This window comes from Terrapene carolina, unplaced genomic scaffold (genome assembly GCF_002925995.2).
Source record: "Terrapene carolina triunguis isolate 2854851 unplaced genomic scaffold, T_m_triunguis-2.0 Scaffold96, whole genome shotgun sequence".
In the NCBI taxonomy this organism is placed as follows: Eukaryota; Metazoa; Chordata; order Testudines; family Emydidae; genus Terrapene; species Terrapene triunguis.
In genome coordinates, this window is record NW_020664447.1 from 44121200 (window position 1) to 44139978 (window position 18779).

At 41.4% G+C, this 18779-nt stretch overlaps 1 protein-coding gene across 1 annotated transcript in view; it reads right to left on the reverse strand.

Moving 5' to 3' along the window:
• Positions 1 to 17602, reverse strand: part of EIF2AK4 (eukaryotic translation initiation factor 2 alpha kinase 4) — a 73718-nt gene extending 56116 nt beyond the window's left edge. The window contains exons 1-6 of the mRNA XM_026651208.2: positions 17325 to 17602; positions 13401 to 13516; positions 11996 to 12098; positions 6190 to 6363; positions 4113 to 4193; positions 3422 to 3570 (exon numbers count right to left, since the gene is read on the reverse strand). Of these exons, the coding sequence (XP_026506993.1) occupies positions 3422 to 3570; positions 4113 to 4193; positions 6190 to 6363; positions 11996 to 12098; positions 13401 to 13516; positions 17325 to 17462 (761 nt within the window). The 5' untranslated portion in view covers positions 17463 to 17602. The remainder of the gene's footprint in view (positions 1 to 3421; positions 3571 to 4112; positions 4194 to 6189; positions 6364 to 11995; positions 12099 to 13400; positions 13517 to 17324) is intronic.
• Between the last annotated feature and the right edge of the window lie 1177 nt (positions 17603 to 18779).

The window sequence follows — 18779 nt, forward strand, 5'->3', positions numbered from 1 at the left end:
GCCCTTCATGGTGATGAGGATAACCATAAAAACACATGCTGAATGTAAGGGCATGTCTTCACATACAGCGCTGCAGCTGCGGTACTTTAGGCTATGTCTACACTGCCACTTTTGTAACTCAGGGTTGAGAAAAAACACACCCCTGAACGAGAAAAGTTTTAGCGACGAAAAGCATCAGTGTGGACACCACTTTGTCGGCAGGACAAAGCTACCACCCTTCACTAGAGGTGGCTTTATTTTGTTGCCAGGAGAGCTCTCTCCCGGCGACAAAGAGTGACCACATAGTGCACCTTACAACAGCATGGTTGCAGCGGCATAGCCATAGTGTTGTAAGGTGCGCAGTGTAGAAACAGCCTTAGTGAAGATGTTCCTATGCCAACAGGAGAACTTCTCCCGTCAGCGTAGTTAATCCACCTCCCTGAGACGCGGTAGCTATGTTGGCAGGAAAAGCTCTCCCACCGACATAGCGCTGTCTACACGGGGGGTTAGGTCGGTATAACTATGTTGCTACAGGGTGTGGATTTTTCACACCCCTGAGCAACGTAGTTATACCAACATAGGTCTGTAGTGTAGACCTGGCCATAGTCAATGTAATGCCTGAATTTGCACAGGCAGAAAAAAATAGCTCAGCGGTGCGAACTGCCCCATTCATCTCATTGGTCTGCTAATGCTAAAACCCAGAGATGACAATTTACGTCATCATGTAACTAGATCACTGCTAGTCATTTTGGCAGAAACATTCAGCAAATGTAACTATCCTAAACCCAAACTGCCTCCACAGCTCCCAAGGCAGAAAATAGTAAAATAACATGGAGTTACTATATTGACTATTATTATTTCTCATATTAAATATTTATATAATTAATACTTAAATATCAGTGTTAATAGTCCATTAAAATTTAGGGATTTAAAATGTTTTGGAGCTGCTGCATAATTTCCAGTGTCCAACCCCAAAGTGCATGTACCAAAATTGACCTTCTAAAAGATTTTATGTCCAACTCAGCACAGGTGTCGCTCATAGAAAAGAGAAGTTTATCTGGCTATACAGGTGCACATATTATGTTAGCATTTCTAACCAACATTTTAAAAGACTTAATAAACTGCATAATTTTACAAGGACCTTAATTAAAACTGATACAGTCCTCAAATTAGGAACATGACAAAAAGTAATTCATTTCTCATTCTTATAGATAAAATTGTTTTTCTGAGATGGTGGACTAGTGCAGCAAATCCTATTCATCACAAGACAAGTATCTGAAGTAATAGGAAACTGATGATAGTTTAAACTTATATCATAACAGCAACCACATGGGTCACCTGACAAAAATAACCACATTAGCTGGGACAAAAGAAATTAGCAAATGAAGAAAATTTCAGTTAGTAAGATCTACAGTCCCCTTACAAATTTCCAGGAGATATTACTGTATTTGGCCAGAATTTAAGGTTTGATTAACAAATAAAACCCCTACTCCTTCTTGTTGTGAAGACAACCTTCAAAAACTAAACTAAAATATTTTGTTAATTCTGCAACAAGAAACTAACAATGGCAGCATGAGAGGTTTCAGTTGTCCCTATTTATTTCCAACACATTTAGGAGAGTTAAAAAAAAAAAGATCTATTTATTTTACATGAACAAGTAAAATATAAATGATACTGTGCCAAGTCCATACAGAAGATGCAGTTTATACACACACAAATAAGAATAGCATGTATTATTGTGATTTCATACATCAAGGTCATTTGTCTTTTGTATAGCAGGCACAAATAAATCATCTTAGTACAGCCTAGTGAAACCTTATTAAAGAGAAGAAAAGAGAATTTAGGAATATTAAAAAAGCTTTATGGAATATAGTGGTGGTCAAATATGAATGATGCAGGACAGAAGAGGGAGGGCAGTGACAGCATTATGTGAGCAGATAGAGAAGGCACAAGAGTTTTTATTATTAAAGATATCTTTAACTTTTGTGAAATATTTGTGGAGAAAATATTTTAAAAGGTGCATTAATCAAGGAGTGTGTAATAAAGCTATCTGAGGAGGAAAAGAAAACACAAACTATAACTAACAAGAAGAGTGAAAGAAATATGATGAGCTACATGCTTTGTAGATAAGATGACAGTACAAGTTATAGCAATATGCAGAAAAAGGGATGGGTAACAACCATAAGCAAAGGAATAGAGCGGTAGACTTAGTGTGTCTTGTTGGTTCCATGTTTTTCAAACTTATCTTCGTCTCTTGTGTTCCTGCATTTTTTAGATAGTGCACCAATCTTCCCATTGTTCATACTGAAAACAGTGGGTGCACAGTTATTCACATGAACCTGCAGTAGCATCCTGAATCCTCTGTTTTTGCTGTGGGAATTGGAGACAGAGCTCTGGTTCTACCACTACTTGAATCCACCAGCCATTCCCACCCAAGCAGCAAGGGAGACAATAGCGTAAGTGATACAGAGGCCATTTGAGCCTTGTGCTGGAGCAGCAACTACAGAGACCAGAGATGGAGGAGGAGGATTTCTTTTTGTTCTGACGTGGAGAAACTCCATGGTACACAGGCAAACTGCTCAGGATATCCATTAAAGACAGGATTTGGGAATAGGAAATTCACACCTTATACTGTTCCAATCTGTCTGTTCTACTGGAAATCCATTAGACTCCTTTAAGTAGTCTCAATTAGTTACTGATTTGATTTCAAGTGGAGGACCAGTAACCACATGAATCAGAACAGACTAATATATTTGCTGCTTTGTTCCAGTATCTCAGATCAATTGGAACCAGATAATTTTCACCTGGAATTGCCACTAGAATGCAGATTTAGGAAGACAGCACTGCATCAATTCACATTCAGAGGTTTTCCTCATAGCCACAAAGGACAGAAATATATATTTTTAATTTAAACTGATGGATAAGCCTCCCACACACAAGAAAGTTTTCTACTTATCGCTATCATGTTAAGCACTCCCAATTTAAACAAAGCTTATAAATAGGCTTGGCAGAATTCAATTTTTATAATTTCAACAGATAATATCAATGTTTATTGTCAAGCATTTTTTTCTAGATTTATTTATTTAAATTTTCAATTGCAGGAAATTATGGGGAGGAGATTAGACAATGTGGGGTCAGACAATCAAACTATCAACATCACATGTCAAAATATAATATCCTTAAATCAATCTAAGAAGTTCTCAAGCAGCATTTTTCTTACTTAGCTTATCTGTATATATCTATTATCATTGACAGAAATATTTGTGTGTGTGTGTGTGTGTGTGTGTGTAGTGAAACAGATGATTAGATTTTTATCAGTAAATGTTGATAATCCTTCCAAGCCTAATTATAAAGTATTGCATGATGCCCACAGCACTTTAAAATCTAATATTTGCCAAATAGTAAAAAACCCTGACCACATCCAAAATGAAACATTACATACTTTGAACGCCCAGTGGAATGTGTGCGATGCTTATTGTTCCCTCCATGTTCCACTGCACCTCCATTTAAACCGGAAGGAGATTTGTTCCCTACAGTGTCTCTTTTGAAAGAATTTTCTTGGCTTGTAAAAGTGGCAATTTCCAAACGTTCCTGGGAATAGGTGAAAGAGACAAACAAGTAAAAGGATTGCTTCTGTCCTCAAAATGCGTGGATTAACTTCACTATGCATCCTGTAAAATCACCTAGGTAAGGAAATGGTAGGTTTCCACTATGAGTACATATGTGAAGTTGGGGAAGAAGACTGAGAATCGGAAGGTTTCAGCATTATGCACTGGCATGCCCATAAAGTCATTTCATGTTGAAATTGAAGATTATAGATTAGCTTTGTTTAATCTGTTTGATATCTTTCACTTGGATAAATTAATACAGAATGTCAGTGCCCTGAAAAAATACAAGACAGATAAAATTCAGTATATACCGAATTAATTTCAGAAGCAACAGCTACACTTCAAGAACAAAAATAATTACTTAAATTTATGAATACCCATCAAAAATATTTCATAGAGAAAATTAAGAAAGCATGTGATACAAATGTATTCATTTTATTCTCCTTAGTTTTTATAATCATGTGCTATAGTGCTTACAGCAAATATTACAAAAAGTGTTCTTGCACATTAGGTTAAAAACAATACCTGTTTTGCCATTTCTTTCTTTTTTCTTCCTTCTCTCTTCTCCTCCTCCCTTCTCTGAATCTCATCAAGAATTTCACGATGCTGAAATACATTTTACTGGTATTAGAAACAAACACAAAACAAGCTTTAATTTTACTTCTGAGAAAAAAGCTAAAGTATTGATTTTTCAAGGATTTTTAAAAGGATCTACTAATCCCAGATGCATAAATATTTCAGTCAAATCACTTCAAGGAAATGATAATTCCATGTTGAAAGAGAAGGGGAGTAGTAACAAAAGGAAAATTACTTTCAAAGACATAGCCTCTTAATGATGCTAAGAAAAGGAAGTTTTAGGCACGGATTTATTATACTCCAAAACAGAGGTACTGCAGGTATGTAGGGAGATGTGGTATGAAGACAGGACCAGTTTCCAGGGTATCTGGTGTTCTGGTGTGAGTTAACACACCGACTCCCTTTGTAGTTGAAGATGAAATGCATTTCAAATATTTATATGGTCACTCTTATAAATAAAACTTTATATAGAAAATGGTTTACAATAGGTTAATAATAATCGATGTCCACAACAAGATCATAACAAGTAATATGCATTACTGATGGTTATAAGCACACCAGAAAAAAAGGTGTTATTGATGACTATAAGTCATTGTTATAAGGAAGCTATTACCCTGTTGCATTGTAACAATCTATACCAACTGATTAGCCATTTATTAAAATATCTATTAACTAGTAACCTTTATAAACTATTGTGACGCTCTGTACCTCGGGGGAACACCCAGCACTCCCATGTTCATCCTTGTAAAATGATTGTGTGGTATCCGATGCAAAGTTTGTCATGTTGGGTGTCTTTGTAAGGCTCATGATGCACTGAGCACTGTTGTTACAGTAATGTTATAGGTTATAATTTCATATATATAGTTATGAGGCTGAAAATGTATCCTCATGGCTTAAAGCAAGCCCAGGGAAAAACTCTCCAAGAGCAGAGCGGCAGTTCACACCTCATCAGGGCATGTATAGGACAAACCCAGCCCAGCCCCACACGAACAAAGGACACTGGCCTAGGCAACGACAAAGGATCTGTTGGACTCTCGGGTGAGTCACCCCCCTGCCTTTGGTCAGTTTGGGACTGCAATGGGGTAATGCTCACCTGACTCTGAAGGGGCCGGAGGGGTGGGGGGTAAAGCCAAGAGGGAAGAAAGGACATGATAAAAGGGAGAGACGTTTGCCATGCTCTTCCTCTCTCTTCCACCTACATGTACAGACACCACACCAAGTGACTGAAGTGCTGATCAAAGAGGAGAGCCTGGCTGAAGAGCAACCAGCCAGCCTGTGGTGAGAAGCATCTAAGTTTTTAAGGACATTGAAAGTGTCAAGGTCAGCTTAGAATGCATTTTTCTTTTATTTCACTTGTCCAAATCTGACTTGTTATGCTTTGACTTATAATCACTCTAAATGTATCTTTGTAGTTAATAAATCTGTTTGTTTATTCTACCTGAAACAGTGCATTTGGTTTGAAGCACGTCAGAGACTCCCCTTGGGATAAGAAGCCTGGTACATATCAATTTCTTTGTTAAATTGACGAACTCATATTAGCTTGCAGTGTCCAGCAGGCATAGGGTGACCAGATGTCCCGATTTTATAGGGACAGTCTCGATTTTTGGGTCTTTTTCTTATATAGGCTCCTATTACCCCCCCGCCCCCTGTCCTGATTTGTCACATTTGCTGTCTGGTCACCCTAAGCAGGCATAACTGGACACTGCAAGACAGAGGTTCCTAGTGTTGTGTCTGGGACTGGAGATATTGGCTAGTGTCATTTGGTTGCACAATTCAAAGAGCAGCTTACATGCCAGACGCTGTGTGTGAACAGCCCAGCAGTGGGGGTTCTCACAGCAGAGCAGGGTAAGGCTGGCTCCCAGAGTCAAGGAATGGAGTGACCTAGCAGATCACCGGTCCAGATAACACCAGAGGGGAACGTCACAACTAGTTATTTATATATATATATATATATAAGGATCCACTTATAAAGTTTACATATTCATAACAATGAGAACATGAACATTTTAATTCATGAACAATTTACCTCCTGTTCCTCTCTTCTCTTAGCTTCTTGCATCCGACGCTGTTCTTCCTGGGCCAGTCTCTCTTGTTCCTTTTGCTGATTTTTTAGCATTTCTTCATGAAAAGACTTAGAAGGTGGCTTATTATATTCACTGAGAAATGACTGTATGTGGTCCGCAAGTTCAAATATCATCACCTAAAAAAAGAGGTAAACACAAATGATACCCAGTTTTCAAAACAGTTCAAAATACAAAAAGATATAATAATGAGGCTTTAGAAAAGGAATAAAGTCAGTAGATTCTCATTGATAGTGCTCAGTTAGTTATTATGAGAATTTAACACATTTCTCCTTATACTACTCTGTCAAAACTATGGTTATTAACTGTGACATGATGGTCACTAATAGGGCATCAAAGATAGTTTTCTCAAAAAATTTCACTAATTTCATTACAAATATGCAAACACTCTCCTGGAGAAAACATAACTTCTTCCAAACCAAATTATTTTAATGGTATTAAGAACGTAAGAACGGCCATACTGGGTCAGACCATAGGTCCATCAAACCCAGTATCAAACCCTCCTCTGACAGTGGCCAATGGCTGATGCCCCAAAGGGAATGAATAGATAGGTTATCATCAAGTGATCCATGCCCTGTCACCCAATCCCAGCTTCTGGCAAACAGAGGCTAGGGACACTATTCCTGCTCATCCTGACTAATAACCATTGATGGACCTATCTTCCATGAATCTATCTAGCTCCCTTTTGAACCCCATTATAGTATTGACCTTCACAACACCCTCTGGCAAGGAGTTCCAGAGGCTGACAGTGTGATGCGTGAAAAAATACTTTCCTGTGTTTGTTTTAAACCTGCTACCTATTAATTTCATTTGGTGGCCCCTGGTTCTTGTATTATGAGAAGGAGTAAATAACACTTCCTTATTTACTTTCTCTATACCACTTATGATTTTATAGACCTCTATCATATCTCCCCTTAGTGGCCTCTTTTCCAAGCTGAAAAGTCCCAGTCTTATTAATCTCTCCTTATATGGAAGCCATTCTATACCCCTAATTATTTTTATTGCCCTTTTCTGAACCTTTTTCAATTCCAATAGATCTTTTTTGAGATGGGGCGACCATATCTGCATGCAGTATTCAAGGTGTGGGCGTACCATGGATTTATAGAGGCAATATGATATTTTCTGTCTTATTATCTATCCCTTTCTTGATGATTCCCAACATTCTGTTCGCTTTTTTGATTGCTGCTGCACATTGAGTGGATGATTTCAGAGAACTATCCACAATGACTCCAAGATCTCTTTTTTTGAGTGGTAAGAGCTAATTTAGACCCATAGTTAGGATTATGTTTTCCAATGTGCATTACTTTGCATTTATCAACATTAAATTTCATCTGTCATTTTGTTGCCCAGCCACCCAGTTTTGTGAGATCCTTTTGTAGCTCTTCGCAGTCTGCTTGGGACTTAACTATCTTGAGTAGTTTTGTATCATCTGCAAATTTTGCCACCTCACTGTTTACCCCTTTTTCCAGATTGTTTATGAATATGTTAAATAGGACTAAGCCCAGTACAGATCCCTGGGGGACACCATTATTTACCTCTCTCCATTCTGAAAACTGACCATTTATTCCTACCCTTTGTTTCCTATCTTTTACCAGGTACCAATCCATGAGAGAACCTTCCCCCTTATCCCACGACTGCTTATTTTGCTTAAGAATCTTTGGTGAGGGACCTTGTCAAAGGCTTTCTGAAAATCTAAATACACTATATCCACTGGATCTCCTTTGTCCGCATGCTTGTTGACCCCCTCAAAGAATTCTAGTATTCTTCTGTACATGGTCAAAAAACATTTCATATTATAAAATGCAAGCCATTTAGTGTCTCTATAGCTGCATATTATTGTCCATGTTGCTGAGAACATATTGCTTATTTATTTGCTGATATTAAATTGTGATCTTCTCTCTGCAAGCCAAATCCACAGTTACAGCTGTAGAACCACTTTGGTGGTGACCACTTTTCATTATCCAGGGTAACTTGGCATCCTGATGAAAAAGACAGCTCATCTCAGTTCCAACTTTTATGCAGATTGACACTGAAAATCAACACTGTCAAAGTCAGCAAGGCACAGGTCCCTCTCACTAAACTATTTTCTATAAATAAAATAAAAAGGCCAGATGGATAGCTCTGATAAATGAATCCCTACATTCCTTAAACAAAGCAACATGGACAGTGAAAGGTAGTGCAAGCTTCCCCAGTATGCCTCAACCATGCTCTGGAGGGACTGCTTCTGTGTGCTCAGAGAGCACATCAGTCTCTAAAGACCACACAGTTGTTAGCCTTCCTGAGACTGCCAGAAATGTGTCAATTGAGTTGATAATGATGATTATGTTGTAAATATTTGCTACAAACATTAAGCGCAGAAGTTCCTTCACCATCCCATAGGAATGGGATTGAGACTACTACCTAATTACACTGCTTGGCCTGTCAAATGATAATGATTTTCAGTCACTGCCAATTTTGGCTGGATATGAACTGATGACCAGACTTACCAAGCCTCCCAATACGTTAAGGACACTGTCGTTTGCAAGCAAAAAAACTCCGGACTCCTGACTTCATAATGTTATCTCCAGCATAAAAACTACCTTACCCAGAATCATGTGTGTTGGCCACACATGCATCAGCCTCTTGTGTTCTCTCTGAGTCAGTGACAGACACTCAGGGCCAGCGCTTCCATTTAGGCGACCTAGGCAGTTGCCTAGGGCACCAGGATTTGGGGGGGCGGCAATTCGGCGGCAGGGGGTCCTTCCACGCTCCAGGTCTTCGGCGGCAATTCTGCGGCAGGTCCTTCACTTGCTCCGGGACCCACCGACGAAGTGTCCCAAGGACCGGGAGTGCGGCAAGACTCCCTCCCTCCCCGCCGCAGAATTGCCGACGACGACCAGGAGCACGGAAGGACCCCGCCTAGGGCGCCAAAAACCCTGGCGCCGCTCCTGCAGACACTGATACGCTGTGTGGCTGACACACAAGATTCTGGGTAATGTAGTTGACCTTTGCTATGCTTCTGCCAATGGGAGTGTGGGAGGGACAGCGTCGGCCGCCAATGGTAGGACAAGGGGAGTATGAAGCGGGGGGCATGGTAGTGAAAGCGTAGAGCCCAGGCAGCGCAAGGTAGAGGCAGATACTGGTAGGTGGGTCGGAAGGTCAGTATGTCAGGGAGGGGATTATGCCCCACTCTTCTCCAGGCCTTGACTGCAGGAGGGAGAGGATGGATGGCGAAGGTTCAGGGATGGAGAACAGCCCCACTCACCTAGGGCCTCAATGCAGCAAGGGGGGTTCAGAGATCAGGCAGGGTGGTTCATGCCCCATTCTCCCCAGGCTTTTTGGTACAGCAGGAGGGGAATGAAGGAGGGGTAATGCCCCCTCCTCTTCCAGGACACAGTGGAGCAGGGAGGGGGTGGGCCCAAGGGGTTTTGTTCTGCTGCAAGCATCCTGCCAAGAGCGAGCATCTTGTCTCCACTTTACCAGGTGTAACTATGGCCATGCCTCCCTGACCACTGCCAACAGCCATGTTTACTATAGCCCCACTGGGGTGGGGCCCAGAGGGAGAGGCAGCTGGAACTCTGCTCACCTTGTTGTGTACTCTATAGAGTACAGGGCAGTGTACTGAGTGGGATGAGAAAGACGGAACGGGGATATTAGTGGAGGGGCTGTGGGGACATTGGAGGGATGGGATGCCCCTGGAAGGTAATCTGAAAAATGTTGGCCAGTATGCTGATGACCTAGGATGAAAGGCAATTACCTGTCCCATACACCATCTAGTAATGGGCTTTTCAAGTCAATTAACCCCTTGAGTGAAAAAGACTATCAGCTCTCCAAAATGAAAGCAACAGCACAAAGAGGGTTTCATCTTTTCAGCTGAGTGATCTACTGATAAACCCACAACATAGGGTTTGGTTTCAATTCAGGTGTGCATGTGACTACAGCACATTAAACTGTCTGCCTACAGGGAATTAAAATTTCCAAGAATCTTAAATATTTAATCCCTAGATTGCTCGCAATAATGAAGCCAGAAGGCAGTGTGGAACAGAAGACATAGCACAACATGAACACATTTGCTTGTGCCATGCACAAAGCAAAACACCCTTCCTACGGCATCACTGAACTAAAAGCAAGTGCAGAGACAGAGTGAGAGAAAATAAAGAAGGTATTTTCTAGAATGTTTGTTTAGAAATAAAGCTTTCCACCTACTGTTTAACACACCCTTACTTAGAGTAGGAAGATAAGGACCCTGCTTTGAGGGGTCCGCATAGCGGACCACAATCTAATAAGGAGGCTCTCAGGGATCACCCTCCCATTCCTGATAGTAAGGATAACCCTGATTCATGATTGTATAATATATTCCTGTAGCAAGTACAGGAAATTCCTCACATGGAACAGTAATATTAGGAAATTATTTGATTATTTTAGCTCCTTTTAATGTGATACAGCAGCTAGAAGGAATGAGGAATGTCAACATGATGTGACCAGTCACTTCTCCGTGGACCACCAGCAAGCGCACAGGGGACCACCAAGGTGCACAGATCGCAGTCTGAGAACATCTGCCTTAGTTCAAATATTGCTTTCATTTATCATTAACACATCTATTACAAAAATCAAGAGTACAATGTTGAACTGTTAATTCCTAGAAGGTACCAAAAAGTTTTGTAGTAACAATTCATTACTAAACACAATTTGAATGAAAAATTATCTAAAATAATTCTTATGAAAGTAGCTATCAGAGAACATATTAAAAATAATAGAACAAGAATATGCTGTATAAATGGAAAAAGAGGTATACGTGCCAAGTGAACTGGCATATGGACATAGAAAATTGGTAGCAAAAATATTCTCCTGTTTTAATACATTGTAGGAGTTACTGCTGCTTATTTTTTTTTTCTTTTTAAAGGTCAAAACAAGCAAGTTAAACACAAACATATTTATATGTAAAATATGCACATAAGAAATGCATATTGAAAACACTACTTTTACAGAAGGCTTCCACATTCATTGTCAACCATTTGGATCATTTCAGTATATATTCAGTCTACATAGATACTGAGTTTGTAACACATTTACATTGTTGCCTGTAGTTAACATACTTGAAGTGTTTATTAAAATCTGAAAAAAGTAAATACAAAAATCTATATTTTGTAATATATAAATAATCAGAATATTTAGCTCCTGTCTAACTAGTACTTTTCATGCATAGATCTCAAAGTGCTTTACAAAAGAAGGTCAGTATTAATATCCCCATCTTACAGATACGGAAATTGAAGCACACAGCCATGACGTGACCAGTAGAGTTGGGGTTAGAATCCAGATCTCTTGTCCCACAATCCACTGTTGAGTGCACCAGACCACACTGCCTTTGCCTTCACCAAGTAAAAAGTGTTTTTGACTAAATAGTTACAACAAATTTTAATTTTGTTGTAAAAATCAACAAACTGTATAAAATCCTCTCAATTTTATACACTGCTTGTTACTTTCTATAAGATGACAAACATTCTAAGGGTATGATCCTGCAGTCCCTAGACAGGCAGCGAATGCAAACTCAGTCTCTATGTGGTTTATTTTTGCTGGATGCGCACACTGAACTTTCCTGAGTTGAGAAACCATTATGGGAAGAACAGAACTCTCACCCTGCTTTACTATAATATATAATCACATTCTAGTTTTGATGTATTTGTAGTTCCTTATTTTGATAACATTTTACTATACATAATTTTCAAGACTATTTATGATCAATTAGGCTTTTCACAAAGTGAGAGCTCTTACCTCTCCACAGCGTTGTTTTGCCAATTCCTCTAGTTTGGATTTTAACAAATCAATGTTTTCATTTGACAAACCTTTCGCATTTTTCAGCTGTATTTCAGGGACACTGGAGAAAAAAGATCAGAAGAAATGTTCTCTTATTAAGGATAAGGTGTACAGACAGATAAGGAGATCCATATAGGCCACACGACAGGTCAATAAGAACTTTTTTTTTTCCCCCTCCCCAGGAACCCAACCATTGTCATTCAACACCCAAACAAGTAATACTCTATCTACACACGATTATAAAAAAGTTCTGCTTTATATTCAACATAATCCGAATTGCTTGCACACAAATACTCAACAGTTTCATCTAGCAGAACCACCATCAGGGTAACCCCATAGTTTGTGACAACTACAGTTCTAACCCAATACATTATTTTTTTTAAAGGGATGTACTGAAAATGCAGTACATATTTCTAGCATAAGATATGGCAGTTTTGGATTTGCTGATTTTCCTTTTTCTTTATGTAAGCAATATATAATTAGTCTGAGGAATACACTGCAATAAAGTACATTCAGATAAATAACCAACATTTTTTAAAAGCTGAGACATTTATAGGAGTAAGTATAACTGCAGATGTTTTTCTATCTTAAACAAAAATTATAATGGTTATCAAGCCTCAAGCTTCAGGGTATAATGAAATCATCACTTGGTCAGGAACAACATTTCCCTTCCCATATGTTAGATCATTGCACAACTGGGCATACTATTTTTCTTTGAGGTATCTGACACTGGCCACTGTTGGAGGCAGATGGACTATTGGGCTGTTCTGACACAACAATACTTGTCCAGAAAATTACTATCAAGGCCAAATCCCAGTAGCGGCTGATCACCCACAACAACAACCCTTTTCATAATTCAAAGGAAATATCCATTAGCCCTCCAAAAGGCTAATTCAGCACAATACAGGACCAGCAGATGATAGAACTATGATAAGCAGACAGTTTTAAAGTTGAAGATTTTGTTCCCCATTCAGCAAGGTACTGTGTTAACATTAAATTCATGAGTTGTCTCAATGATTTCGGTGGAAGTACTCACATGTTTAAAGTTAAATATGGGCTTAAATATCTTGCTGAATTAGTGCCTAAATCTCCAATTGGCAGATGCATCTCTATTACTCACTGGCAGCTACATCATAGAAGGGATGAGGATACTTCTATCTCAGATACATGTTTTCGGATGGATTAATTATAGAGATAAGGTTACCCACCTTTATACTTCAACACTATATGTCTAACGAATAGAGACACATTTAAATCAAGGCAAGAATAAGGGCAATGAACACAATGTTACACTTCAACTTTCATTTTTGTCAAGGAGAGAATAGAGAAAATATTAGAAGACTATATTTTGATTTTCACTCACGTATCAGGATAGGTTTGGGGACATTTGACCCACAAATCAACTTTGGCATAAACTTCATTGTCACCTGTCAAACCCTGAGGACGCAGAACTAAACTGATTTCCGGAGGCTGTTTTACCTAAAATATAAAAACAAGGCTTTTAATTTAAGCAGGAATTAATTCAGGAACGTCCCATCCTGTGTTATGGAGGAGGTCAGACTAGATGATCCCAATGATCCCTCCTGACCTCAAAAATCTATGAATTTATTTACAATTGATTAGTGAACATGTGAACTAACTCCATTGATTATCTTATTTTAAACAGTTCAACCTTAGTTTATCCGGCCTATGTAGGAAGATTCATGGAATAAGTGGAGATAGAGATAATCTGAAGAAGTAGTGTTCTACCATGGGTCATATTTAGGTAAGAGGGAGTTCTGGGATTAATGGGTGAGGTTAAACAGTGGTTCACTATATTTTAAATGGAGAAAGGTATGTGAAAAGTGACTGGCAATTTTTTTTAAATGAATGGAATTTAGAGTTATTTGTGGAATGTCACAAACAGCAAGTTAGAGGGGCATTCCACAAAGAAAGAAATCTAAACTTACACTTAGGCCTTGTCTACACTGCCACTTTACAGCACTGCAACTTTCTTGCTCAGGAGTGTGAAAAAACACCCCCGAGCGCCGCAAGTTTCAGCCGTGTAAAGTGGCAGTGTAGACAGTGCTCCCAGCACTGCTAGCTATTCCCCTCGTGGAGGTGGTTTTTTTAAAGCGCTGGGAGAGCCATGACTACACAGCCACAGTTGTTAGTGAAGACATGCCCTCAGTGTTAAGCCTTCACAGCTACCATATAACCCTGCTAGAGAACAGAGATGGAGCTTTTTTATTTTAGGCATATTGGCAGAGTTTTGCTAACTACTATTTTCTTTCTTTCCTTTTCAGTTTTTTTAAACATTCTTTGTAAACTGACTTCAAAGTAAAGTGGAAAAAGTACACAGAAACTTTTTGACACTGGGAGTCTGGATTTACTAAGGAGAAAAGCCAGAAGAAAGGTGAGTCACAGATGACAAACATGGTGGTAGAAAGGAAAGAAGAGCTAGCTGGAATGACAAAGGAAGAGCGACAAGAGGAAAACACAGGCTAGAAACATTCCAACGCCCCCCACCATGTTCCTCAGGGCCAGGAGTGTATGGGCTTGTCTACATGGGGACACTCAGGAAAGTTAATGTGAATCAACTAAAAGGTGTGAAGTTAATGCACATAAGTTAAAATATGTTAAACTACATGTGGATTCTCTATTCAGGAGTAAAGCAGCCTTAGTTCACTATAATTTAGGAAGGATTAAGTCCATATTGAAAATATCCACCTCAAGTTTCAGTGAGAATCATGAGATATGGGGAGTGGCAGATATAAAAGGTCAGGGATCGCAGTGATACTTTCAGAGACACTGCAGGTACTCCTGAGTAGCAAAAGAAGGGAACAGGCATGGGTAGGGATAAGTGAGGTTGGAAGTGGCGAGTCCAGCAGAGAAGTTTGTAGGAGTTGGGAACGGTAGAAAGGAAGGGCCCAGGCTGAGATGATATCGCTGGAGGCGAGGAGGAAGCAGCAGAGAATATGTGGGAAGAGACTATGACATCCAGAAGGGGAATGGAAAGAATTAGAGAAGAATAGGGGACTGGCCATGATATTAATCAATCAGTTATCTTAAGAAACAATTATTGTGAAATTGAAAGTTAGTGTGAGCCAAATAATCAGGGAAATATTATATGGTGAATCAACTATAGCATGCAACAAATATGCAGAGAAACAACAGTAATATGAATCAATGCAGAGAACCAGTTATGAGGTGAGTCAAGTAAGCAAATAGGTATGCAATTAATCTATTAAGGAATTAATCAACTACAGAGGAAATAAGAATGCTGACAATTAATTAAAAAGCAAGTGGCATATGCAGAGTATTAATTATAGATAGAATTAAAAAAGGGTGCTGAGGATTAATTATAAAGTCAGTTATATAGAGGGCCATCAAAGAGTTGGAAGACAAGGGGCGACCAGTAAGGAGGCTGAATGCTTCTGGTGTTCTTGAGAAATCAAGGACTTGGTGATGTCAGCAACCACATTCTAAAAATGTTCTGAAGGCATGCCCTGCTCAAAGGGAGAAATGGTGGCTGGTCTTGGCAGGGGAATGAAGTGCCTCTCTCAGAAGACTGCTGAGAGACTAGCTAGGGTGAGAGAACTGAGTTACTCAAATAGGGAAAACAGTGAGGATTTACCTCCTAGTTTAATCTAGGAGTTACTCAGACCATCACAAGAGAAACACCACCAAAACTTTGTTAATCATGAATAAAGGTATATTTGTTAAGTATCATATGAGTTTAAAGACAGTTTACACAGCACACAATCAGTATTTTTATACACAGAACTGTCAGTTTAGCAGCAACCTTTGTGGGGAGCCAGTAATAAAAAGTTCTAAGTGGCAATCCAAAATGATCTGTACTTTACATAGGCTTCTGGAAGAGATGGATGACATTAATTATACAGCACAAGAGTGGAATTATCATATACAAAAATGTATCAATTTAGCAGCTGCAGGTGAGGATGGGAGGGCCTTTCCTTTAAAGTCAACCCCAAATTATCCTTTTATTTCACTTACATCGTTCTAGAACATGCAGGTGATAATAATTCCCTGGTGCCATTAAGTAAGTGTCATACACAGATGTCTTAGGTTAGCAGCAGCTTGATGGGGAGGGAGTGCCAGGAAAACGCATTCTTTCCTTGATAGATAATGAATCCATTAGTTATGCTTAGAAACAGCTCTTGGGAGAAGAACAACGGGACAATTCCCCTTGGTCATCCCAGATCCCTATTAACAGTCTTGCTCATTTCTGTTTAATGATTACTATACACGGAACTCTCAAGTGGAGTTCCAGATAGAGGAAAAGAGGAAATCCATTTTAGCCTTTACTACACTAGAGAATTTTAGCAAAAACTTCCCACCAACTTTCAGTGGTAGCACCAGTAGCAACCCTAGTCTACACAAGGGGTCAGCAGCTTCTTAGTTAATTGTATTAATTAAATTCAATATTAAAGCTGCTCCTTGAAAAGTTTAATTAATACTGTGATAAAAAGCCCAGCACTGGCTTGACTTTTGGCTATAGCATGCAGTTAAACAGGAGATCGTTTTTGCTACAACTCCCTAGCATAAACGTGGCCTGAGAAGCCTGTCTGCTCAGTTTATCATTATTGTTTTAACTTTCCACTGCTCCTGTAGTGCCAAACCAGGCTGGTAATGCTAGCGGAGGCAGGCCCTGCAGCTTACACCCTGCTCCGCAGGGGAAGTAAGAAAACCTTTGCCAGGTCTCCAAGAAAGGTCCCTGTGGTGCATGGAGCTGCGCAGGGGGGACACGCTCAGAACCTTGCAGCGCAGCGGCAACTACAGACGCCTGCCTGACAGCGTGCCAGGAACAAGGCTCCCTCCCTTTACCTCCCACGGGGCTCTCGCGTTAGCACCAGCTCCGGGGCTGCAAGGGAAGGGAGCAGCGCACATCTGGGTGGGCAGGCCAAGCAGGGACCGCCTTGCGTGCTGTGCGAGAGGATGTGGGGTAGCTCAAGCAGCGGCAACGCCCCCTCCATGCAGGTCTATGTGGAGAGCAGCAGAGCGACGCGGGGGCGAGGCAGGGGGGCTGGAAAGGGCCCCCGGGTGGGGGTTCTGTACGGAAACCCCGCCCCAGGCTCCTCGGAAGAGGGGAAGGGCAGGACAAGGGGACACCCCAGCAGGACACAGTTTTTGTCGCAGCAGTGCCAGGCTACCCGAGCTCCCTTCAGGGCACCCCCTCCACCCGGCCACCTCACGCGCCGGACTCCCTGCGGGCGGCGGGGGCTCGGCCAGGCACCCACGCGGCCGCCCCACGCGCCGGGCTGCCCCAGGCCGCGCGGCTCGCTACCTTCCAGGGCCGCTCCTGCCGCAGGTCTCGGAAGTCCTGTCCGTAGATGGACTCCAGCACCTGCAGCTCGTTCTCCTGGCGGAGCGGGTAACTCTCCGGGGCCTCCGCCGCCGCCGGCGCGCCGCTCACCCGGGCCATGTCAGCTCTGGCAGCTGCAGCGGGAGTCGCTGCCAGCCATGGCAGGGCCGCCGCCAAGCACTGGCCGCACCGGGCGCCTGGCACCGTGGAGGCGGCAGAGGCGCCAGCGAGAGCGCGGCCCTTCCACCTTGGGAGCTGGTCTCTGCTGCAGGCCCCACCCGCCGCTGGTGCTGCCCCCCGCGGTGGCAGGAGGAGCCGCCGCCTCTCAGGCCCCGTGAAACGAGGGCCTCCCGGGCCCCCGCCACGGCCTCCTCCCTACAGCTCAGCCCCGGGACATGTCCTGACATTTGCACAGCGCTTCTCCCCCTCAGCCCCTGATACTCCCAGACCCCGCCTGGCGTCTGACAGATGAAGGGGAAAGGAACAAGACTGGAGCACCCGCGGGGGAAATGATACTCTGAACTTGACTAGAACTGGCTCTCAAAAAGTCCTCAGTCTAAGATTGTAAATATTTCAAAGTCTGTTAGGTAAACGGATAGTTTCTAGTGTTTATGAACCCTAGAGACTTCTCATACACTTTCCTTTGGGGGTGTGGGCACAATTAAGATCGCAGCCCCATTTTGCTAGGTGCTGCATGAATACACAAGAAGACGTGGTCCCAGCCCCAGAAGCTTAATAAAATTATATTTCATGCAATGCATAGCCAAGTTTCAAAGCTGTATTAAGTTCATGTTCAGTTGTAAACTTTTGAAAGAACAAACCTAACATTTTGTTCAGTTTTACAAACAACCTCCATTCCTTGAGGTGTTGGTAACTCTGAGGTTTCACTGTATTTTTAAGGTGCTTAGATAGCCTCAGATGAAAATAATTATAGAATGGCAAAGTATGGTTACTATTAATAAAGACTGTATTGTGCAAAATCTTGTTACATTGAAGAGCTGTTAATTCATAAAATCTTATTATTCCTTAATATAAGGAAACTAGATAAAAGTCAGTAGACATCAAAATCATTGCAGAAGCAATTGTTATATTTCAGAAGCAAGAATCACTTAAAACTGCAGATAATTATCATGCCTACTCTGTCCTGACACATTTTTCTCAGTGCTCCTAGTGTATCTCTGCAGATCTTTCTAGGGATAGGCACCAACTCTGTGCGTGCTCCGGGGCTGGAGTACCCTACCCACTGAAAAAAAAAATATTGGGTGCTCAGCACCCACTGGTGGGCCCTGCTGATCAGCTCCTCCCCCTTTCCCCCAGCACCTCCTGCCCGCTGCTGATCAGATGTTCAGCAGCGGGCAGGAGGCGCTGGGGGATATGGGGAGAAGTAGGGGCAGGAAGAGGCAGAGCGAGGGGGAGGAGGCTGGGAGGGGCGGGGGC